Source organism: Anguilla rostrata, chromosome 3 (assembly GCF_018555375.3).
Source record: "Anguilla rostrata isolate EN2019 chromosome 3, ASM1855537v3, whole genome shotgun sequence".
NCBI classification, from domain to species: Eukaryota; Metazoa; Chordata; class Actinopteri; order Anguilliformes; family Anguillidae; genus Anguilla; species Anguilla rostrata.
Genome location: NC_057935.1, coordinates 42,440,421 through 42,465,776, shown reverse-complemented (window position 1 = coordinate 42,465,776; position 25,356 = coordinate 42,440,421). Strand labels below are relative to the sequence as shown.

At 39.6% G+C, this 25,356-nt stretch overlaps 2 protein-coding genes across 2 annotated transcripts in view; both read right to left on the bottom strand.

Moving 5' to 3' along the window:
* Nucleotides 1–25,356, bottom strand: part of LOC135250906 (interferon-induced GTP-binding protein Mx3-like) — a 71,297-nt gene that overhangs the window by 18,913 nt on the left and 27,028 nt on the right. Inside the window, exon 2 of the mRNA XM_064327713.1 lies at nucleotides 842–917. The gene's annotated coding sequence lies outside the window, so the exon portion shown is untranslated. The remainder of the gene's footprint in view (nucleotides 1–841; nucleotides 918–25,356) is intronic.
* LOC135250904 (interferon-induced GTP-binding protein Mx3-like) lies at nucleotides 4,762–21,795 on the bottom strand. The gene is made up of 14 exons (XM_064327710.1): nucleotides 21,689–21,795; nucleotides 18,919–18,983; nucleotides 18,568–18,764; nucleotides 18,223–18,360; nucleotides 16,151–16,305; nucleotides 15,335–15,473; nucleotides 14,567–14,765; nucleotides 12,651–12,729; nucleotides 11,839–11,961; nucleotides 9,345–9,477; nucleotides 8,690–8,848; nucleotides 8,239–8,315; nucleotides 6,332–6,550; nucleotides 4,762–5,892 (listed from the first exon to the last, which is right to left on the bottom strand). The coding sequence occupies exons 1-14, from the start codon at nucleotides 21,776–21,778 to the stop codon at nucleotides 5,668–5,670; spliced, it is 1,998 nt and encodes a 665-aa protein (XP_064183780.1). The 5' UTR covers nucleotides 21,779–21,795; the 3' UTR covers nucleotides 4,762–5,667.

The following is a 25,356-nucleotide window of genomic DNA, read 5'->3' as shown; positions in this document are numbered from 1 at the left end:
TGTATTTTGCAACACCAAGTTGCATATGGGAAGTGGGTTAGCTTTTTTGCCCGAAAGTGTATATTGCCTCTTCCTTTGCGAAGCACAGATGAAACAAACAATAGCAACTAAAACAGCACTAAGGTTGTACCTTTTCTTAAAGTTTTGGAATTACCCCTTACAGGCTTGATAATTTATGCCTGAAATACTTCCCATCTTTGCATCTCACAAATTATATTGGTACTTCAAAGAAAATTATTTGTGCTTTTTCCATTTTTTGCAGGATTATGGTTCACTCTTTTTGTGCCACTGCAAGTCGTTCACTCTTGCCTCACTTTATTATTGTACAAATCAAAGATTAGTTTACCCCATAATGTGTCCCTCTACACTCTCCCCTCCTGCATGCCTATCAAACCCTTCCACTTTTATTCTAAGGTCATTACATTCATTGTGCTTTTCAGTTGACTACCATCTTTAAGACTAAAACTCAATGCTCGCTTAGGAGCCACAATTAAGGGCAAAATAAATGTCAATGAACAAGAAAATGTGATAAAATCTTCAGCAAATATAGAATAATCACCTCAGTATGCTATGAGAAGAAACGGAAGATGGGTGGTAAAATACTGTAATGCATTAAACCACAGACTGATATAGATTCTGAACTGGTGGATGTAAAACCTAATGCAGCCGTTCTGCAAAGTGGAAACTGGATATATGGAATCCACTTTGTCAAGGAACTATTGTTGCCCGTTGCCTGTGATTTATTAAGCCTATGACATATTCTACTTCCAAAAGGCACGTCATATATGTTAGCCGAAGTGTATCCTAGCAGTCCTCCAGTGCAGCATATTGAGTGACTTACCTTGTTAGGTGGAGATGTCTTGACAACTATATCTTTTTCAGTGAGGCAAGGAGGAAGTTGAATGCATTTTATATCACTGAGCCAAAAAGAACCACAAAGCCACAAAAAAGGGGTAAGTACATTGATAAGTCACTTGGGAAAGTACATTATCATACCCATTACTGTTATTACATTACCATAAAATACAATAGCCAAAGTTCTATTAATTTATTTGCTTTTATCTTAAGAAAAAAATATCTTAAGACTAATTACATATAAAATATATACTTGATGTATAGGAATATGAACTCTAAAGCATGCCTAAATTTACTTATCAGATTAAAGCACATTAGACATTTATTTGAATTTTCCCTCCTAACATTAATATGGAAAAAACAAGTAAACACCCTGGGTATTGTACTCAAGTCATAATAGGTTGTCTAATTGAAATGACAACAAAAATTATATTGCATAATTATTTGTTTGTCCCAAATGTAATGAATATTGATTCTGAATAAATCATGCAGCTGGAAGTATTATGGATATTGTTTGTTTGCAGTGCAGATATATACATTTTACATTGTTGAGCCTCTTTAGGATTATGAGAAACAAGGGTCAATTCTGAGAATCAGAGTTGCAACATCCCTCAATGACTCATCAAGTCAGCAAATGTTCCAACCACAAGGTTATGCACGGTTCACAAGATTTAATTGTATGCAATGTCTAGTCTCTCTAGTGTTTTAAGATTTGCAGGAATCCACCCAATGGTCTTGATAACTTACGATAAATTAATCTGCAGCGTGTAACCACAACAGAACGGGTTTTTCTGATGCCATTTGAAACTGAATGTCTTTTTTGGCCTTCACGTTCTGTTGTAATTTATCACATTTATATTTAAATGTTGTTTAGCACCACAGAGCAGTTTTGATTCATCTAAAAAAAGTAAAGAGGCAGAGGGGAAATGGATTGGTTGTTGTTTATCTTTGTATGTGAACAACTCCAGAGAGGTCACACCTGTTGTGTTGTTTATTTTTTTGTACATTTTTTTGACAAGTACACTTAAGAATTCCTGCCTATCTCTCTGATGGTGTACATTTCATGTCTGTGTGTGCATCTGTATGTGTGTGCTTGTGTGTAAGTCAGTGGCTCTTCTCATTTGAATTCAGTGATCACAACCCAACAGGTCCTGGGATATCTTGTGGGACGCAGGCAGGGCCTTGCTAAGTGACCATGATCATGGGACTCTCGTACACATAGAAGTGGTTTACTTGAGCAGTGTTTCACTGGTACTTCTGTGGAGGAGAAAGAGTAACTTGTTTTTATGGTTGACAGTAATTTGTTTTATCTTGTTTCTCCTTTTCGTTGCTGTGGACCCTGATACTGAGGTAAGTAGGATTGAGTGCTCCTCACAGCTCTTCAGCCATGTCCAATGTCCACCCGAACGCCCTCTCTCCATACTTGTCATCAGTCTCCTCCTGCTTAATTCTCATACCCCTCAGAAATATGTCCCCAGTTACAGACAGCGTGCGGAGTTGGCCATCAAACAGAAGACTCCTACTCTGTTGGCTATCTAGTCAGCTAGGCAGCAACAAGCCTTGGCTAATTAATAAAAGAAAAAAAAGTTTTCACTTCTGACACCAGTGTAGCGCTCATGCTATGAACGACTAGGTGAGCCAGTTAGCATCTCAAATCCTTGGTTTATTTAGAAACCTGTGGCACACACCGAAATAAACACCTTGCTGTTGGCTCTGCCCCCCATTGCCCTAACCGTAAAGACACCTGGAACACAACCCACAGACAAATAGGCCTACTGTGCACAATTATACCTGTCAACACTCCTGTTTTTCGCAGATTTCTCCCACATTGTAACCCCCTCTCCTGCTTTCCGCCTATTTGGTCATTTTCCCCTGGTATTTTCCTTTTTATTATATACAGTTGAACAGAATCGGCCTGAAATCAGACAGTTTGTGTGAGAGATGTGTTACCCGTAAAGTCCTCATTTTAGCTACCCCCTCCAGTACAGTAGGTGAGGTGGCAGTACATATCCAGTACAGCGGGTGGCAACCTTGTTTTCGGGAAGTCAGAGTAGTCGCAATGTAACGCGCACACACACACACACACATTCGTACCTGAATATATTTCGCTATTGCTGGTAGATATTATTAACCAAACTCTGTATCTCTCTATGCGTGGTATTATTTTACAGAAATGAATAAAAACTGTAGCCTTCATGATTTTTACATTTCCTTTAATTACTGTTGACACATTGGCACATTATGTGCATGCTATAGGCTATTATAGGCCAATCACTTAACATTCTCGCCATGGATTTTATAGGAGAAGACATGGATATTGCAGAGATTTACTGTAAATAGCCAAAGAGTGCATGTTATAAGATTCTGTAATCATATATATATATATATATATATATATATATATATATCAATTCTATAATATCTAATATCTATAATGTCAAACCATAATAAATAAATAAGTGCTTCTCAAATTCCTATCTCCTGTACTGCAGTCGCCCCAAGTGACATAGCCTACCTCTTCTTCACGTGATGCTGCTCCGAGCTTCTTTTGACTTGTCTACGAGCATTCGGGAAAACAAAATGTTCTGTGTTGCTTAACACATTAATCTGACTTTAATTTTATTCTGTAGGTTTGAAATTGTTCAGTTGTCACTCCTTGGTTTTATCACATTGTGTTGCATTTTTTATAGATGTTCAATATACACCTTTGTACGTGGTAAGACGTTTTAGAAAACTACGTAAAAATGAAACTTTTTTTGGTACATAATCTTAAGTAACCCACATTAAATAACCCACTGTGGTATTCGGCCGGGCGGGGAACTGGATTGATCTCGGTGACGCTGGCTGGTGGAGAGAGCGCATGCACCTGGGCGTTAACTGTTCAGCCCAGGTGCTTAAATCTGTGTTCCTCACCACAGTTTGGGGCTGAGACCGGGGGCACGCACTCAGAGAGGAAGTCTGTGTGAGTTTTGTTTATCTGCAGACAAAAGATGTGGAGAAAGTAAACCGCCGCTGAAAGGCAGGAGGAGCTGGTCAGCTGAGAAGCTTTGGAGCTACTTTTGTGTCTTGATTATGCAATCAAACAGAATAGATTTGAGGGCAAAACTTTTCACACTGCAATCAAAAAATAGATTTGAGAGCAAAACTATTGACAAAAACTTTTGCATTCGCAAAGAAAACTTTTGGATTTGCAAAGAAAACTTTTGGATTCGCAAACAAAGGTTATTCATCCACATTGATACATTTTTAATCACAAATTTATTTTACTTGCATATAAAAACATTTTTTTGCAGTGTCAATAGTTTTGTTCTCAAATCTATTTTTTGATTGCAATGTGGAAAGTTTTGCTCTCAAATCTATTCTGTTTCATTGCATAATAAAGACACAAAAGTAACTCCATAAGAAGCTGGCCAGCTAGGAGCGGCGAGCTGAAAAGTTGTCGTTCCATTTTGCTTTCGTCTTTGTCGTTATTATATTAGTGTGTTGTTTTGGTTTGTTTCGCCCGGAACCCATGAGGGGAAGAGGGAAGGGTGAATGTTTTTGATTTATTCAATTTCGTGTTGGTGTGGGTACGCTCTCTCTTTCTCCATGCTGCAACCAACGGTGCATCTTCCTTCCAGGGGTGTCATACGCACAAAATACTACAAAAAAAAAAAAAAAACATATAAACACAATTATTTAAAATTTACAGTAATCTTCTTACAGTGCCTTTTTATAACTTAATATAGCAACTGACTCAAGCAAATTGTGCCTTTTCGAGTTTGAGATCGGATTGAATCAATATTATCAGTTTCCAGACAGCTACCAGTTGTTACATTCAAAATATGATTGTTGTCTGACACCACCTTCCCCATGTGATGTGCTTGTCCACTTAGCCAGCCATATTAGCACTCTACAATTACTCACTCACATGTGAAAAATGGTTTTATTTTACTGTGTAAATTACTTCTTTTCATCACAGTTCACAATAAAACTTCATTTGAGGGGGATATCCATTGATAATACATGACTATTTAAATTGAATACTGTGACATCAAACCTCTTGATTGCTGATTGTCCATGTTGAAACTAACTGACCACAGCAGTCCCCTTGGGGGGATATAATAACACAGTAAAATGTTCACTGTTCAAACAACTCTTACAGAGTACATACTGTATGGTCTCTACTGAACATTTTACTGTGCATGAAACGAACTCTGGCAATTGCCAAAAAAACAATGACCAGATCTGAAAAATGATTCTTTGGCAAATAAATTATTCCAATGGCCATCAGGGAACTATACCTTTGACAAGGCAAGTTCATCGAGCACAGAAGATTATATACTGTACCACAGTTCGCCGATATACCCTTCTTACGGGGGAAGATAATTAGCAGGGGAAAAAATAAACTTCTTTATCATATTAGTGGCTATGCAAGAAGCAGAATTTCCTTATCAAACACAGTCAGTTACTCTTCTTGCACAAACACACCCTGAGCCTATGTGTGTTTAGTTGGTAATTGTTTTTGCAGCAGGCCCCAGGACTTTGATACTTGGTATAACAGCAAATTAGCCCATACTCGTGCATTTGTAAACCATTACAATAAGAACGACTAAATTTAACTCAATTTTATTTTTCACATTTTGATTAAGCAAATTAAAATATCTGTGACTTGTATTGTCATTTTTCAGCCAGTATGCATTGTCTTATTTTTTCCACATTATGTACAAAATTGATAAATCATGAAGCTAGTGCGGGAGATAAGCACATGCCCAGATTTACACACATTCTAGAAATGAAGGCATGGGAATCCAGTGCCATTCTTTCTCTGCCTCAGAAGAAATTGCTGATCTTTTTCTGGGCCAGCGTGAGGCGCTCCAGGCGGTTCTGCATGTCGATCCTCTTGCGGCTGACTTCCGACTCCTCGCGCAGGATCTCATTTACATTACTTCCATCCATCAGGTTAAGCATCTCCCTGCACAACATCCGGCCCGACTCCTTCAGCAGGAAGTAGCGGATCAGCATCGGCACCTGGTCAGCCAGCCGCTGGACAACAATCTGTGGAGTGGGTAAAGGAGGAAGAGATATTTTCTGGGACTGGAAATAGACAATCTTTGTATGGAATTATGAACAATTCTGGACCATGTCTGCTTTTTAATTAGACATGATCTAATTAAATTAGACATGGGGTCCCTTTGCGCAGTCAGAACGTCTTTAGAAGTCAAAACTTCATAACACATTTCACTTTCAGACAATGAGCAGTGACAGCAGGTGTATGGTTTTTTCCACTGAAAAAAAAAATCAAAATTAAATAACCTGCAAAATGTGTCTTGTTAGCCCTCTTTATCCCCATTCATGCTGTCAGAGTTTTAATTTTTCAGTGTAAAAACCATACACCTGTTGTCACTGTATATTGGCTGAAGACTATCCAGTATAGCCACCATTTAAAAAACAAAAATACGTCTACATACTGCAGCTGGTCTTCTACCTAACCCACCTCATAGTAGGCTTTGAGCATGTCTGGGTAGTTGGACCTGCTATCCCAGTCTGCACAGTTATCATCAGAAGCCTTCTCCCCGCCTGCAGCCTTGCATTCATTCAGGCTTTTGTAGTAGATGCCGTCCTGTGTGTACACTAGCTGCTCCATTTCAAATTGTTCCAAGATCCTCTCCTGTACCAGGGACTCCTGTGTTGATTGGATGTTATCTATCTTGTTCTGCAGATAGCGGGGACATAAGTGGTGCAATAGGTTCAAAGCAGAGGTTCCCAAACATTTTAATCTGACAGCCTCCCAAAATAACCACCCTGTGGTTTGAAGCCTTTATCCAACACAGGTTATAGTCGCAGAGCAGTGGCTCTTTAATACACAAGCACAAGTATCAGGTTTATATCATTATTCAATCACATTACTGATTTATAAGAAGTCATATTGCTTAATTTGATTAAGATATTTAATTACTATGATCACAATATTACCAACAAAGTTCAAACCAATATTTATTAGGGTGGTTGTTTCAGAAATTCACAATTTGTTCTCTTGCATACTTCCTAAACTTCTAGTTTTCTTTCAGCGTAAATTTCTGCACGCAACTCCTACAGTTTTTAAGCTAGGTATGTCCTTTCATTTTGTCCACATGCTGACAATGTAATAGATGATTTAAGGCGAACATTTTAAAATCTCATGACCCTCACCTCATTTGACCTAGAGTCATGAAATTTGGTAATGTCTCCGCACAAGGAACAAATTTTCTGCCATTTTGAATTTTGTGAAAAGAACTGGAATGACAGCACCTCCAGAACCACTGGACCGATATTCATGGAACTTGGTATGCAGCGTGGAGCAAGCTCTATATTTCATATCATTTTCTGAATTTTTGTCCGAACAATATGAACGCTATGGTGATATGTGCGACAAAGGCTATTATAATGTGAATATTTTGCGTAATAATGTTGCCACCATTTTAGACAGAAGCTTGTAGTTAGGAAGCATTGTAACATTACATTAAAGTTGGATGCTTTTTTTGGATGTGCAATTTGGTGACAAAGTGGCACTGTTTGATAGTCTACAAAATCTCATTAGGTTGTAATGTTTATAAGGTTACACTGGTTATGTTTTAAGAGGCTACAGTTCTCAAACGTTTTCATCTGGTATCAGCAAAACAACAGCTGAAGCAACCACACTAAAGTTTATTCAAAAACCTCACATTCTGATTGTATCTGAAAGTCTAAGAACCTGTATGTATGCAATATAAAATGACCAAAAACTATATGACCAAAAGTATCTGGACACCCCTTGGTCTGGGGCCGTTTTTCATGGTTTGGGCTAGGCCACCTAAGTTCCAGTGAAGGGAAATCTTAATGCAAAGGCATTTTGGATGATTCTGTGCTTCCAACTTTGTGGCAACAGTTTTGGGAAGGCCCTTTCCTGTTTCCGGATAACAATGCTCCTGGACACCAGCGAGGTCCATATAGAAATGGTTTTGCTGAGATCAGTATGGAAGAACTTGACTGGCCTGCACAGAGCCTTGACCTCAACCCCATCCAGCACCTTATGGAAGCAAATCCCTGCAGCAACACTGCAATATCTAGTATATAGCCTTCCCAGAAGAGTGGAGGCTGTTATAGCAGCAAAGGGTGGACCAACTCCATATTAATGCCCATAATTGTGGATGTGATGTTGGACATCAGGTGCCCATATACTTGTTGTGTATCTTGATACATTGAGAGACGTTTCTATTGTTTAATTCACTTTTTTTGCAGAACCGAAGGGTTCCCCAGTCTGCAGTTTAGTTATATCAAACTAATCTGTTTATTCTGATTATGTATTAATATTCAGAACTATTAATGATAGTTTTTTTAAATTATCTAGATTAATGCAAGCATAAAATGTGATGCATGATTTACCAATGAAACACACTGAAGAAAAGGATAATTCATGAAGGAGGTTTTAGCCACGTCGGTAAACTGCTGCTGGACCATATCTGTTAATCAAACATAACAAGGAACACAAAACAAACACAGAAGCAATATTTTAAACCCCCACCCGGCAATCACCCAAACACCCATACATGCACTGTGTCACAGAACTGTAACACAAGTTAGGCCACCCATACATGCATGCAAATATTATGTATGTCACTCAGGCCAGGTCGGGTTGTGCTTAAATTTTCAGGCCCGAAGAGAACTCCAAGTGATGAAAAATGTTTGTCCCAAACATTTTGGAGCTCATTATTTTGCACGGTGATGATTGGTGGGGGTGGCAAGAGTCCCCTCTCACATCAATGACTACACGCCCCTGCCTAGATGAATGATGAATTATGATCCGAACAACTTTGCATAGCCCCCTGAGCATTACCACGGATGATCTTCATCGTGTTTATGGCTGGCCTCTTCAGCTCCACCACCAGCCTCTGGACGACCATCTCAAACACGCTGTAGTTGTTAAACCCTGCCAGCTCACGCCTTCTGTGTTTCAGATCGTACTCCATTACAACTTCCTGCACTGTTCTGTGAACTGCAAGAATGTGGACAAAACAAAATACATCTCAATGATTCCATAACAAATATCACAAATACCACACTGAGGGCAATTTGTATTTTACATTATTAGTACAGAAAGAAAGGTCTCCTTTAAGTGCCCAAAGGTAGGAAGGAATTTACTACTTTTACACAGTAGGTACAGAAATCTCATTTTATAACTTAGAGGGAATGTATGGAGTCCCCAAAGGCACCGTAGGTGAAAAAAGTATCTCAGTGTGGAAATCCATACTCTCTGTTTTGTAATCCGCGGGTTTGGTTTTTTAAATCCACGCACACGGTTTGGCACCTGCGAGGCAGTGTACTGAGTGGACCCAGGTGCAGACAACGAGGCGGAGGCAGAGATGAGGTGGCAAACAATGAAGATTTACTGGTGCAAAGCAAAACAACAAAAAAACACTGAATAATATCTATGCAGTGTAATTTCAGGAGAGTACACATCTTTCTTTCTATATGTGTAATAAAGTCCGTACATGTTTCTTTGCTGCCATCCAGGTGTTCTTTCCACTTTTCAAATTCAGATCGCAGCTGGATGAATAGGTTGTCATGTTGGACAACCTCCCCTGTGGACAACCGGTTTATTATGCCGTTGAACTGTGTTAGTATCTGCAGTGCAAACAGACAGGACATAAAATAAATTTAAACACAGTACTATGCAAAATCTTTCTAGTTTATTCAACATGTGTAGTCCATGTTTAAAAATATGGGGCTGTACTTAGAAAACATGTTATTTTACCACTAAGAGTTATCCTAAGTGGCACTACAAGCTCCTAGCTAAGAGTTTCTTCTTAAAATCTATTCATAAAGTTGCAGAGACCAACTTTAGCTAAGGAATGGGGAGAACTCTTCAGCTAAGAGAAAGGGTGGGGTTGACGTCGGGGTTGTAGGCTAAGTGTCACTGATTTAACATGAAAACAAAAGTTTTGTGCAGTGTTTTGTGTAGCAACAGGCTGAAACAACTAATTTCTCCGATGCAGTTTACTGCCGGTTGATTTAATTAGTGGTAATGTGACGAGAAGCGCTTTGTCATTTGAATGCATAACACGCAATTCAACAGCACACACCCCCCCCGTCGACAATATTGGGTGACACCAACGGTCTACCGCACCGGGTGCCACCGACCTTAGTGACGCCACTGTATTCAAATATATATTGGTGAATTGTTAGCCTCAATCAATACATCAATCAAATTTTATTTATATAGCACATTTCACAGCGATCGTCACAGTATGCTTCACAGACAACCCTGGCCTAGGCCCCCACAGTAGCAAGCCTAAGGCAACAGTGGCAAGGAAAATCTCCCTGAGGCAGATGGGAAGAAACCTCGGAAGGAACCAGGCTCAAGGGGGGGAATCTATTCTCCTCTGGTTGGCTCAGGGTGTAGGTTGGTGACTAACATGGTCAGTCATTCAATCAACATGTCTGGCAGCTAGTAACATAATTAGCGGATATGGATTTAAACAGCCTTTTAATTATTAGGCCAGAATAACCGAATTGCTGACAACACGATGCTTCAGTTATTTAAAAAAACAAGCTAGGTCCAGCTGAATTGCTGGCATTGCAGAGAAAAAAAAAATTGGCTATAGAAATTATTCATTTATTTTTTTCATTGAAGAAAGAACTGTGAAGCCTTTCCAATAACAAGGAGACTATCTAGATCATCCGTGAGAAGGTTACACCGCTATATTTATCTGAATACTTTGGGATAGAAAAGGTATGAGGCTGAATTCATCATTCATCCCAACTGGTGCCATACTCCAGTGGGATCAATTGCACCAGAAGCAAATGCATTTGTAGCTATACACATGAACTTAATTTACTTCTCAACATTGCTGTTCAGGTTGCTAGTGCAGGAACTAATTACAAAATCTAAGGTAGAATAATGGTCTAACTGATGTTAAAAGTATTGTATGTATACCGGCTAGCTCTATGTTAATATTTGGTTTTAATGCATTAGCTAACTTAGCTAGTGTTTGTAACATTGCCCAACAAGGCTTACGCCAGGAATAAAGCTAACCTAGCTAGCTAACGTAAGTAAACCCTGTTCTTGACTAAAAACTTAACATTAACGTTAAGTTAGCCATCGCATCTAGCCAGAGCCAGTTAGCTTGATGATCCATCCATCCATCCATCCATTATCTATACCCGCTTATCCTGAGCAGGGTCACAGGGGGATGCTGGAGCCTATCCCAGCGTGCATTGGGCGAGAGGCAGGAATACACCCTGCACAGGCTGCCAATCTATCGCAGAGCACACTCATACCTATGGGCAATATAGAGTCTACAATTAGCCTACCTGCATGTCTGAACTGTGGGAGGAAACCGGAGTACCCGGAGGAAACCCACGCGGACACGGGGAGAACATGGAAATTCCACACAGAAAGGCCCCTGGACGAGATTTGAATCGACGACCTTCTTGCTGTGAGGCGACAGTGCTACCCGCTGCACCACCATGCCTCCCACTAGCTTGATGATGTTGATTAAAATATTTATGATGTGTATATCAGTGGCATGCAGTGGGTATTATATTTTGGCAAGCCATGGTATTGACCATCCAAACCGAAAAAAATGACCCTCCACAAGTGAATTCAGTTTATTTCTGAAAAGAATAACTTACAAAATTGAACAAGGACAGTATGCATAAAAAGGAAAATATGGAGAAAACTCAATGACGGTTACGTTTTGCTTCACATTATTGTATTTGCAAGCACTTTATGTCATAGTAGGTGATAGAATAGTATGTTAGAATAGTATGTTATTTACATAATTGAATTTTAAAGTGGATGTGAACTTAGCGATGGATTTAAAAAATTGAAATTTATCTTCTGCGCTGAGCCCCATGTCTTTGCAATGTCTAGACATGCCCGCTGGAGTGAAGTGTGTCAACGTGTGTGTGCGAATATGTTGAGGGAATATTAAGATGCGTGTATGTGGGCAGGCAAACAGAGTGAGGTATGTGGGTACTCACATCGATGAGGTAGCTCTTCCTCTCTTGAGGTTCCAGAGGTGGCCCACTCAAACACAGACTCAGCTCTTTCTTGGTGTCCCACAGCTGTTTCTTAATTTGCTCAGATATGAGAGGAAGGGATTTCTGGGAAAAGGGAATGAAAACACCAATCAGTCACTCTGTTAATTAACCTGACAATGACACACATATGCAAAGTAATGTTAGAATCATAGAGCCTTATGGTAGCCAGTGATGAATCATTGGCCTGGATTCACTCAACACTGAGTTCAAATCAAACGAATGTATGTAAGGGTAATCCACTACATGGTGTGTGGCTATGTGATTTTAATGCATGATGCGTAGGTAAAGAGCATCCATGGAGTAGTGTAGGCCTATATGTTCTATGAAGAGAAATTTATAATAAAAAATTTCCTGTTCTCCTTTCACAATGAAAAATTCAAAATATTCAGTTATCAGTTTCTCTTCCTTCCTTTAATGTTATGTATTGTGTTACTTAATTGTCAAGTAACTTGTTTTTTGTCCTTCTACATTTTTCTTTTAATTGCCCCTTTTCCCATTGTATTCCTGCATAATTGCACATCTTGCCAGTGTCCTTCATACATCCAAAGGTAGGTGGGAGGAATTGCTTAAGGTTGGAAAGAAAATGACCATACACTGCACTTCTCCAGGGCAAATGATGGGAACCCCAGTACAAGACTGAAACCAGAGATTATAGTACACAAGGACTAAAAATACTCTGTGTTTAGTGCACAAGAGTGGATTAAACACTGAATGTTGTGAAGCAGGTTGCCAGGTTGAATGGGGAAACTCACTTTGATGTGGTCAACAAGGTCCTGAGTCAGTTTTGTGGCAAGACACTGTGTGGTGGCTTTCTCCTCATACAGAAGGCCACTGTGAAAATAATGACAGTTCCAGTTCCCAAATGTAAACACATGATCCAGTACTGTAGTTTTTAAAATTTGTATTTGTATTTTAACAAAACTCAAGTACAAGGCACATGCTTCAACATCCATAATGATTTACCCATTAATATTAACCAGTCGCAAACCTATGTATGCGACTGGTTAATATTAACCAATAAAGAACACTACTACTACCCGTCAAGAGTTTTTTAAATCATGTGGAAATAATTCACTCTCTAACAATATCTTAACTTTTTATAGCCCTGTAGCAACTAATAATGTAATAAACTACCAATAGTGTAATAACTCCCAATAATGTAATCCATTTCAAAATTGTTTATGTAATAAAAACCAATAATGTAATAAGTAGTAGAAGCAGTAGTAGTGGTGTTCTTTATTGATCCCCGGGTGGAATTTGCACTGTTGCAGCATCAAAGACAACAAAGTAACACAATCAGATACAAATTTACTGTACATACAAAATATCAGATACAAATATACAGTAGGTACAAATATATACAGAAATCCAAATATACCAGAGGACACCTTCAGAGGTGGAGTCCATGCCTCGAGGGGTCAGAGCTGTTTTGGCGGCACGAGGGGGACCTACACAATATTAGGTAGGTGGTTTTAATGTTGTGGCTTATTGGTGTACACGTGTTGTTGGTTACCATTGCACATTAGGCCTACATATACACTACATGACAAAAAGTATGTGGACACTCCTAATTAGTGAGTTCGGCTATTTCAGCCACACTCATTGATAACAGGTACAAAAAATCAAGTATACAGTATACAGTATGGAACAGCTCAGTGATATTAAACGTGGCCCTGGCATAGGATGCCACCTTTTCAACAAGTCAGTTCGTCAAATTTCTGCCCTGCCTTAGTCAACTGTACTGCTCTTATTGTGAAACATCTAAGAGCAACAACAGCTCAGCTGAAAAGCAGTAGGTCACTCGAGCTCACAGAATGGGACCGCCAAGTTCTGAAACATGTAGCACGTAAAAATCGTCTGTCCTCGATTGCAACGCTCACTACCGAGTTCCCGACTGCCTCTGGAAGCAACGTCAGCACAAGAACTGTTCATTGGGAGCTTCATGAAATGGGTTTCCATGGCCGAGCAGCCACAGACCATTATTTCTCCTCCACCAAACATTACAGATGGCACTATGCATTCGGGCAGGTAGCGTTCTCCTGGCATTTGCCTAACCCAGATTTGTCCATCAGACTGCCAGAAAGTGAAGCTTGATTCATCACTCCAGAGAACGCATTTCCACTGCCCCGGAGTCCAATAACAAAGTGCTTTACACCACTCCATCCAACACCTGGCATCGCACATGGTGATCTAAGGCTTGTGTGCAGCTGTCATATAGTATATTTGCCAATGGTGCAGTAATATTACATCACACCATTTCAGATGTATATTAGTTTTTGTCTCTCGTACACACGTGATACAGTGTTGAGACAATTTGGGTAGAAAACATTTGCATGTGACGCGTGGGTGTCTGATCTTTTCATATTACAGCCTGTAAAAGCACTACATGGCCAAAAGTTTGTGGATACCTGACATCCAACATCTCATGAAAAATCATTAATTACTACTGCTATAATAACCTCCACTCTTCTGGGAAGTCTTTATACTAGATGTTGGAGCATTCTAGTCTAGAATGCCATTGCGTTCACTGGAAGTAAGGGGCCTAGCCCATGGAACAACAGCCCCAGACCAAGGGGTGTCCAGATACTTTTGGTCATATAGTGCACTTATAATGTGCAAGATGGATGAATGCAATTTAATCAATGCTGCTATCGTTCTTCTATCATACCTGAAGTACTCATGGTGCCTAAAGAAATCTCTCTCCATTCTGGTGGCATCAGACAGGGAGATCCTGGCATCGATCTGCTTCTGGCCACGGCACTTCACAATGATGTAGCCCTTGCTGAGAGGGATCACTTGGTTTTGAATAATATCAAGAATAATCTTCTCTGTCCCTTTATCAACCAGGTCTGGCTTGGTCAGGATTGCTTTTCAGAGAAAAACAAAATCACCACAAGTTAATGTTCTCATTAGTATTTGAGGTTTAACTGAAATTGAGCAACAACAGCTTCAGGACAATATCAAACTAAGTATAGTACCCAGGAGACCCAGGCCTTTTCACTGTTGACAGAGTCACATGACTGGAAATATTGTAATGTACTTATAATGAAGTTCAAATGGAGGATTTCCTCCTTAAACAAAACATCCATGTTTTAAATATGAAACTAAAATACCCAACTGACAAATAAATATATTAATTCCTTCACAGTTTTAACAAGTTAATTTAGGTAATTACTGAACTTGGTAAACAGTATGCATTGATAAAATGTAATTAAAATCCAAAATTATCAATTGACACATTTCACTGAATCCTGGCCAATAAAAATAAAATATGTTGTACTAAGAAATACGTTATTAATATCTCATTTTTTCTGCAAAGTGGTGTTGCCGGAAAAAGTGAAGAAAATGAAGCATGAATACTTGAAAAGCATGCACAAATCTACAATTGGCAGACTGGTTCTGCACATGGCCAAAACAATCTGCTTGTTTTTCTTACCCAGAGTCCTTTTCCCCTCAGGATCAACTTCCTGTGCCATCTTCAAAGCTTCTGTTGTTGCTATGTCAACATTACATGGAACCACAACTAAAATAATGGTTTCAGTCTTATTAATTAAATTCAGGATGAGACTTTTAATCTGAAATGACAAAATATGATATTCAGTAAAATTTTTGCCTGTGATTAATGCCCATTTTATAGCAGGCTAATAACCTGTATTAATCTTTTGGACCCATTCATTTCAATTTTGCAGCTACTTCAGTACAGCCCTGAGACCAATGCATCTGAACCATTTAGAGAGGGTATATGGCTGGAATAGAATAAGCCTCATTACATTACATTGTGGATGCAACTGTACTAATTTAGCTACAATCATTTAAAGAGGGAACAATATAAATTCCACTAAAAACTGTGGAAACCCATCCAGTTTAATGTAATCTTATGTAAGTCTTACTTATTTGATACAAGGGTTCACATACTTTGTCCAGCCTGAACTGTGAGTTGATTGTGTGTTATTAGTTTAAGCAGAATGTGTTTGTCTATTACTGTGACTTAAATAAAGATCAGACAACATTTAATTTGTAATTAATGCAGACATCCAGGTAATTCCAAGGGGTTCACAATTTCTTGCAACTGTAAGTCAATTTTTTATTGATGTTCCTACTCCGTCTGTTAAGGCCAAGGTGTTTGCTTCATACAGAACTTTAACTTAAAGATACATTCTCTCCCTGAAACTGGAAATGAAACTAAAAAATAGTATATAAGTAAAAACTAAATGAAAAAACAAGTACAATAACCTTTAAGCTCTACACTCACCTGATCCCCGATGTCATCTGGTTGACCTTTAACAGGAACCCTGGCAATTCCAGGTAGATCAATGAGGGTGAGATCACACACATCAGGAGAGCTGATCTCCAAAGTGATCAGCTCATCACTGATTCCCACCCCTACTCCAGCCAGCTTGTCCTGCGCTGTGGAAAATGATGGGAAAGTGTAATATTTTTGAGCTGTTTCCAAAACTGTTGGTCAGGACACACTGGTGCATCAAAAGAGGGGTCCAGGAGGGTTGCAAGAAGTAGAGAAAAATTAACTCCAGTCAATGATTTGCCACTGACTACACACCAGCCCAATTACGCAGTGCACTTGTCACTTGTGCTGCACAAGTTGTACTGTATCAGTAGTTGTGTAGACATATCATTAAAAAATGCATATCCATTCCATATTTGAACATACAATATGTTGCTATTATTATTTGTATTACTACTACTACAAAGTGCACTCTTATCCAGAATGGTGTACAGAAGTGGAGAACATCAGTGTAACTCCTAGGAATACAAAAATATTGCATCACCAAGTGGACACAGAGGCCCATTAATAATTATTAACTGTAACTGTATTAAGAGAACAATCATATTGTATTGTAACAATGCAAAGCACTGCTATACTGACAATCTAGTATCCTTACACAGCTATAACTAACAGTATTCTTATAAAGGAAATTCAAAGCAAGTAAGAGAAAAAATAAATGTTATCTAAAGGGGTCTGGGGAGCCATGTTGCAATCTGAAAGGTGAGTCTTCAGTCTGCAATGGGATGTGGGCAGTGTTTCTGCTGTTCTGACTGCAGTAGGAAGCGCACCAGAGGGCCAGAAAAGACAGGAGACGTGACCTGGACATGCAGGTATGTAGGGGGAAGGTGCCAGATGCCCAGAGCTAGCAAAACAGAGGGATCTGGTAGGTGTGTAAGGTCTGGTGATCTTTTGAAAATATAAAGGAGCTGTCCATTTAGCTGCCCGATAGGCTCACATCAAAGTTTTGAATGTGATGCAAGCCAATATGAGCAGCTCGTGGAAGGAGCTGAAAGGTGAGTGGCATGGAAGAGTCTGTGGAGGCTGTATATCAGGCAAGCAGCAGCATTCCGGATGAGCTGAAGACATCTGATGGTAGAGGAAGGGATGCCAGCAAGAAGGGAGTTTCAATAGTCCAGAGGGGAGATGAATAGTGGCTGTACTAGGCTGTGCTCAGTAGGTGGTGAGGAAGGGGTGGATTCTCCGTTGTTTTACAGCAGGAATCTGCATATCCGATTAACCGCCATGATCACAGATGCACAGTTTGTCATTGAGTACCACTCAAGTATCACTTTGTGATTCCTGACTGATGCAGAAGGGAAGGACTTAATTGGGAAGTAGAGCATATGACTTTCAACCAAGTTGAGCTTAAGATGATGATTCTATCTGACTCTTGTAGGCAAGCTGAGATGTGTGCCAGCACCAATGCATCAGAGGGGAAGGAAAGAACAAACTGTGTGTCATCAGCATGGAAATGATAAGACATGAGTGGAGATGACAGAGTGAAGAGACTAGGCATAGAGAGAAAAGAGGAGGGGCCCAAGGACTGAGTGCTAAGGAACATTTGTTAAGTGTTCCTGACCTCTCCAACTTTGGTTCCGAAGCTAAGCATAGTTGTACTAGGATGGACAGGAGTTAAACATTAATGGGTTGGTTATGAAGGAAATTAACTGGGTCGGTGTTGTTTGTGTGTGTAGGCTACATCCCACAGATTAAAAAACAATGACAAAGCACAACACAATGAAAATATCCTTCTCCAGAGTGTCTGTGGTTCTAATAAGTAAGCTGAATACAGCATGTGACAGTGTGGGAACTTGCTGTCAATAATCATTCATTCACAAATCACTTATCAATCTGGATAGCTGGGGAGTTGTACTGCGGTAATTGTCTAACAAATGCGATGAAATTAGCCACTCATACTGGGGGATGACTGAAATACAGGCGAGAACTGCTTTGGAAAAACTGGTGACTCTGTTATTACTGCTGATAAGAATTATCAATGGTAAAAAGTAAAAACAATATATAAAGAAAATAGCACCAACCCTCAGCCACATAGCCTTCCACCAGTGATGGGTCATCAAACTGGATGAACTCGTCTCTGTAGGAGATGGAGGCCCTCCAGTGGATTCCTCCTCTCAGCTTCCTCAGCTTTAGCTCAAGAGGACAGCGGGTCACAATTCCTGAATTGAAGGTGAAGAGAATTTCAAGCCATGTTATCCATGTAGTGTGCACACTGTGTGTGTGCGTGTGGGTGTCTGTGTGTGCGCATGGGCACGTGTGTGTGTACTGTGTGTGTGTGTGTGCATGTGTGTGTGTGTGAAGTGTGTGTGTGTGTGGGGGGGGTGTACTGTGTGTGTATGTGTGTACTGAATGTGTGTGTGTCTCACCGGTCCCTCTGGGCAGTGCCACCCCAGACAGGGCCTCCAGTACAGAGCTCTTGCCAGAGCTCTGGTCTCCAATCACAGCGATGGCGGGCAAGGCCAGGTCTTTCTCAATGCCGATCACTCTGAGGGAGTCAATCAGGTCTATGTAAGGCCGCACCTTTTCATCCAGGTGGCTGTGGAATACTCCTTCCATCTGCTGACTGACATGATGAGAAAGAAATAAACAGAAATAAACTGATAAGTAGAAGTGACCATTATTACAATGGCAGACATAACCTCAGGCTGGGAAAAGTTTCTAGAACAATTTTGAACAGACTTTGTTAAGGCAGCACAGGGAGAGAAAATGCTCCTCACCACTCTTCCACAGCACTCCAGGCATCTTCTTGTACTTTTGGAGAACCGTCCATTAATTTAAAAAACTGAAATGTAAAGAACATGATGACTCTTCTCACCTTTAATTAACACAAACTAACTTTAAATATTCATTTTGAAGACTCATCCTAAATCCGTTCTGAGTGTGCTGGACAGCAGATGTACATGTTATACTGTAACAATCTGTTTTTTTTTTTTTTTGAGAAAAAATACAATGAATTCTTTATGAATGCACATTTCCCTTTAAAATATCCTGAGATACCATATTGACCAAACTTGACAAACCAAAAGTTCCGAAACAGTGGAGCTAAGCAAAACTAATATTTTTTTAAATTTGGCAGAGGTGGAAAATCCAGGTTACGAAGGTTCTTCCCAGTGTTTTGTTCCAATCATGTGGATTTGCTAATTAGCACAGTTCTTCACACAGGAGGTCAAACTAATTAGTGAAATCAGATGGATTAGTTCATGGGTGGATTAAACACATGGCAGGATTTTTATTTCCTGACCACTGGACTTTCCACTTCTAATGTGCACATTCCAAAACTTCCTTTGGCCCGAGTAACAAAAAGTAGAAAAACAGCAAATAAGGAGAAACATCAAATCGAATAATGGCACACAAGAAATTGAAACTGAATAACAACAAAACCGCACAAAAAGCCTGTATTTTTCAGTTTGGCAAAACTGCAGTTCCAAGTCTTCTTTCACTAAGCACAAACAAAACAAACCATAGTAACTCCACACAACAACAAGGTTGCACCTTTTCTTAAAGTTTTCAAATAGGCACTTACAGCAGGAGTGCCAAACTGAATCCCAAGTGTCTGTGGGTTTTTGCGTTTACATTTCAATCAACTGCCAAATGAGGCATTGAGAACAAGTTGTCATGGTTCCTTATTCGGTTTGCTGTGCGGCATCGTGGGTTGTGCTAATCAACGCCGTTTCGTACTAATCGGCTACTCAGTATCCCTGTTGAGGAAACTGAGTGCTGTTTTAGGTAACTGAGTGTGGTAATCTTCAGGACCGTCTGAGGGTGCTCCATGATTGCTTTTGATTATGACCGATTGTTTGCACCTGATTGAGAGAGCTTATATACGCTCACGCGAGGTCTGTTCTTCGCTTTAGTGTCTACTTACGTACATGAAAGCCGGTACAGAAAAAACAGCTCTTTTAGAGAAAGTGTAGTAAGAAAAAGGTATTGGATTTTTGAATTTAGATTTTGTTTTGAGTAATAGTAAGACACCTGTCCTACTAGTCACCTAGCTTTAATTCTTTATTTTCCTTAAGTGCCTTTTGCCTTCCTCATTTACGAGGTACCCTTTTCTTTTGCTTTTCTTCAGACTGCACTGCAGTCTTCCTGCAGTTCACTCACTCCTTACGCCTTAGTTTCGTTCTCCTGCCGAGACATTTACTTTGTGTTGGGATATTCTCCCTTAGGAGTTGAGTCTTTTCTTTTCGCTACCCCTTCCTCAAGTCTCTTACTGAGACCTAGTGGTTTCCACTTCGGTGGTAACTTAAAGAAACCCCCTTTTGAATTTATTGTAGTTGCGTGTGGTTCCCCACCCTCACACAAGGTGTGTGGATACCTTAGCCAATCAATGACTCACATGAAACCCTTGTGCCAAAAACACCCATACAACCGCCAGACACTATAGCCCTCCAGGACTGGAACTTGACACCTCTGCCTAACAGGTTTGAAAATGTATAACTGCAACACTTCCTTCCCCAAACTTTCCCCAAGGTGCTTGTACAACAACTTAACCTCTCACACATTATATTTGCACTTAAATAATTTTTTTCTACACCTGGTCTTCCATCCATAAGTTCAGTACTTTTCCATTTTTTCAAGATTACAGTTAGTGGTGTACCAGACTTCACTTTTCATTGAGCCTTTAGTCACCTTTGCCTCACTTTTTTATTATGAATTTTAGTATGAATTTAATTTTAATTTACCCACATAATGTGTTCCACTGCTAGCCTCTCAAGCCCTTCTGCTCTTCTTCCAAGGTCATTATATTCCTTGCCCCTTTCATTTGACTTTTATCTTTATGACTAAAAGTTAATGTTCACTTAGGGGCCACAGTCAAGGAAAAAGCCAATGTTAATGAACAAGAGAATTTGAGAAAATATAGAAAAAATAATCACACCAGTGTGCTGCAAGATCACAACGTGGAAGATGGGTGACTGAGCAGAGAAATAACAGAACATAATATAATGATGACAACAGGCCATTCAGCTCAACAATGCTTGCCATTTTCCCAACTAAAATAGTGCTCTGATTACCTACAGACTAGATCGTATCTAACACCGTATCAAGCCTGGTCTTGAAAGTCCCCAGAGTTTCTGCCACTACTGCGTGACCTGGCAGGCTATTCCACACATTGACTACTCTCTGCGTGAAAAATTTTTTCCTAATGTCTAGATGGAATCTACCTTCAGTTAATTTCCATTCATGTCCTCTCGTTCTACTAACAGAACTCAACCTGAACTCAACTCAAATACTGTAATGCATTAAACCCTGGAGTGATATACTGTAGATGCCATGCTGAACCATGGGTATGTAAAACATACAATTTGTCTGCAAATTGTAGGTCTGCAAACCGCAGTGTAACCTGAGGATACATGGAATCCACATTGTCGGGGCACTGCTGTAGCCCATTGCCTATGATTTAAATATTCTGTTTTCAAAAGGAATATCACATACATTAACTGAAATGTATCCTAGCAGTCCTCCAGTGCAGCATATAGAGTGACTTACCCCGTTAGATGAAGTTGTCTGTTTTGACAGCCTATGCTTCTCAGTGGGGCCAAGAGGAAGTTGAGTGTGTTTTATAGGGAGCAGAGCCATAAAAAAGAGTTCTCTGAAGACATAAAACACCATTTCCCAACCCCTCCTAATCTATCAGTCTGACATCATTTATAATTCTCCTGGGATAGCACCTGTAAGTTTCTGGCCTGGGGGAAAACATACACTTCTTTAAAGTTGTTAGGATTTCATAAAATTAGGTACATTAACCACTTAATGCCTTAATTGCAGCTCTCCTCTGTAGATTAGAACAACTCCATAATTAACGAGCACTGATTTAGACTTTGACCAGGAATGGGTGGGTTAGAAAATGGATGGATGTATGAATTATTTAGCCAAACTAATGTTCTAAATAGAGGTATGTTAACTTAAAATGAGTTCTCTCTCTCTCTAACATGACAGTAGTCATCAGAGGCAGGAGAAGATACAGAGGGCAAAGAGAATCAACATTTAGCAGACAACCAGAGCAACTTACGCAGATCACGTTACACAGAATCCATTTATAAAACTTGTTTCATACACAAAGCTGCACAGCCACAGAATAAGGGCACAAGGCCGACTGAAGCAACTAAAAGGAGGTTTTGGGTGCTTGTTTTGTCATGGCTATGTTCAGGCCAGTGGTCCCTGTGGAGTGTTGGAGACCACTCTAGTGGGGAGCTGTGCAATGTGCATGTCCACTTTTTCCAAACTGAAACAGAGACCATGGGTGAGGGGCCACAGGATGGTGTATCAATTCGGTGTAAGGATTTATTTGATCATGTCAGGGTCACCAAACAGTGAGGATTTAGATTCTGTCACAGGAAAGGAAAACCCATGTTTATCTGACTTCATTAATTTTTAAAACTTGTAATCAGAATGCTTGCTTCATTTTGATAGTAAGAGTGGGGAAAGGTGCTATAGAAACATGATATGCCCAGAGATCACCTGATGTGTATGCTTTAGTGCTGGATAGAATACCTGCATCTTGGAGTCCATGCCTGGCACCAGCACCGCATCTGGCTTAGTCTCAGTGGTTTGGGGAACTTGTTTTTAACTTATGAGAAACTCAGAGGTCTGGAACTTTTGCAGATACAGATGGCATAGGCCTGAGGATGACTCAGTGCTCATCGGTTAAATGACTTTGATAACAAGTTCCAGTCTTATCTGATTGGTACTCAGAGGTCTTGTGACTTAGAATCTATTGCTAGAAATGCAGAGGTCCCTGGCAGCTTGTACCTAGCTCTGAGTGATGTGTGGGAGTTGTCTCCAAAATTCATTCACACATATTACATGTAGAAATAATTTCACTAGACTTAAGGTTTTTATTTTATGTAACTAACACCCAGTTAAACCCACCCACCAAAATTCTGGAATTTAGCCAAGGGGGAAAGCAAGCCAATTTCAGGACAGGCTTTTATACTTTTTCTGTAAGAATCATTTTAAAATATTTTTTTAGCTGTTTGTGAGTGCAAAAAAGTATTAAAACACACATCAGCAAAGATTTCACATATTTAAGTTTCCTGGACCTTTAATGATGACTATGGTACCAGGAGAACTATTAAGCAGATTCTCCCTGAATGTTTATTTGGACTTAAATGCAATCCTGAGTGGGCCTTTGGCATTATACACTTCCCTTTGTATGCCCAAATAAGGTCTGGACAGGAACAGTCCTGTAACACTCTCCCCCACCACCAAGAGACACCCCTACTCCTCCTTGAAAAGAGAAATTCCCCCATAATCTAGTGATTACTAAGATTCTTTGTATGTCAGAGTGTGATCTTATGATTGTATTTTCCTAGATACTTTTCTATGGCGGTCCCTCTGTGATCCAGACACTAATGTAGGCATATATATCCAAATATACAGTAAATGTCCTCTACTTTCCTATCCTTTACTTTCCCATTCCACTTTTCCATCTCAAAAACAGCTCAGTATTCCTGTCTATATCCAGCAAACAGTATCCCCTGCATTTCAGTTGATATTGTTCACAGTCCAATTCTTCAATTCATTCCCAGTTATTTACATGCACATAAATATGATATTTCTTTTTTCCATAATGTGGACATTGGTCAGTCCAGGTCCAAAGGAATTTGTGTTTGGTTTCTCGTGCTGAAGGGAAACCTTGATCATACTGTAAAAGTTAAGATAAGGATAACCGTAATTCACAAGTGTTTCCTAAAGGGTTAGTCTGCATTTTTAAACCCACGTCCACTGAGCTACGCATCATGAATTATCCTATGAATTCTAAGTTATATTAACCTCTGGACTACAAGCATATAATTGAGCATGTGCATAAAATTGAATGGAAAAGACTAAGTCAATGATGTTTAGTTTAAAAAATCACTCAGCAATGTAGGCCTGTTAACTATATGGCACACACTGTGCCTTGGAAAAAAAGCCCCCCCCCCCCAAAAGAAATAAATCTCTGTCTGCCCCCCCAATCACAGCAGTCTAGATCTGGGAGTGGCTACAATGTTTGTGTGTTTGCATGTATGTATGTGTATGTATACCCCACATTTATGCATTACTGTAATCAGTTACTCAGTACAAAAATAAATTATATCTGAAGGTGAAAAGACACAGGGCCAAGCTACTTGAAATAATTTAGGAAACATTGGGTAGCACCATTGCTTTGGAATATGGTATGTTAAATTTGTGTGAACTAAAATGGCCAATATTGCTATTTGTAACTAGGCCTAATTTTGATATCAGTACTTTTAGTGGCAGGCCTAAATTTTGCAAGTGTGAATGACAGTGCTTTGTATATGTAAGTAACTTGGCATTTTTGGACTTTGAATATGTGTTATTTCTTCAGATAAGACTTACAGGAATTTTTTTTATAACTTCCTTCTGCAAAGCATATTTACAACGGGATATCTATGATGGTATCACTACAGAAAGTGAGTCTGTGTTTTTATTCTTATTCCCAACCTACCCTAATAAAATATCTAAATAACCCATATTTAACACCACAGCACACTTTTCATTAATCTAGAAATTAGATGAGTATTTAGAGTATTTTGTTCATAGATTTCATGATACAGTATGTGCCCAGCGTACACACTAATATTACTAAAAGCCCCAAAATAAAGAGGCAGAGGGGAAATGGATTGGTTGTTAATTTTATTTGTGAACAACTCAATAAAGGTTGGTTGTTAAAACATAAAATAGCCACTGCTGCTGTGTGAGACAATTTCGTCTGAGGATGTGTGTATGTGTATCTGTGTGTGTGTGTGTGTGTGTGTGGTATGGGTGTTTGTGTGTGTGTGTCATGGTTCCGGCTCTGCACCACTTATTCCCTGTTTCATGTCTCATGTCCGCACTGGATTCTTAATTGAATTATTGGTTTTCCATGTTCCACACTTGTCTGCTTCTTTCCTGCGATTGTTTTCACCTGTTACGCTGTGTATTTAAGTTCCTGGTTTTCCTGTGTTCAATGCATGGTCTTTGTGTTTTCCTGTATGTAGTCCTAGCTGCTAGTCCCCCATATCTAGTTTTTGCTTCCCGTGCTCCTTGTTCCAAGTCAATTGCTTTTGTTTTACTGGTTTAAGTCTTCAGTAAAGACTTATTATTGTAATTAGCTCTGCTATCTGTGTGATCTCAATACCTGGGTTTGAAATCTTCTTTGAGCCCTGACAGTG

Coding starts and splice junctions, on each gene's coding strand:
- LOC135250904 (XM_064327710.1), bottom strand. CDS start 21,778: ATGGCTCTGCTCCCTATAAAACACACTCAACTTCCTCTTGGCCCCACT. Junction 18,765..18,918: donor TGGAGTGCTGTGGAAGAGTG/GTGAGGAGCATT, acceptor TCATCATGTCAG/TCAGCAGATGGAAGGAGTAT. Junction 16,306..18,222: donor GGAAGGCTATGTGGCTGAGG/GTTGGTGCTATT, acceptor CATTTTCCACAG/CGCAGGACAAGCTGGCTGGA.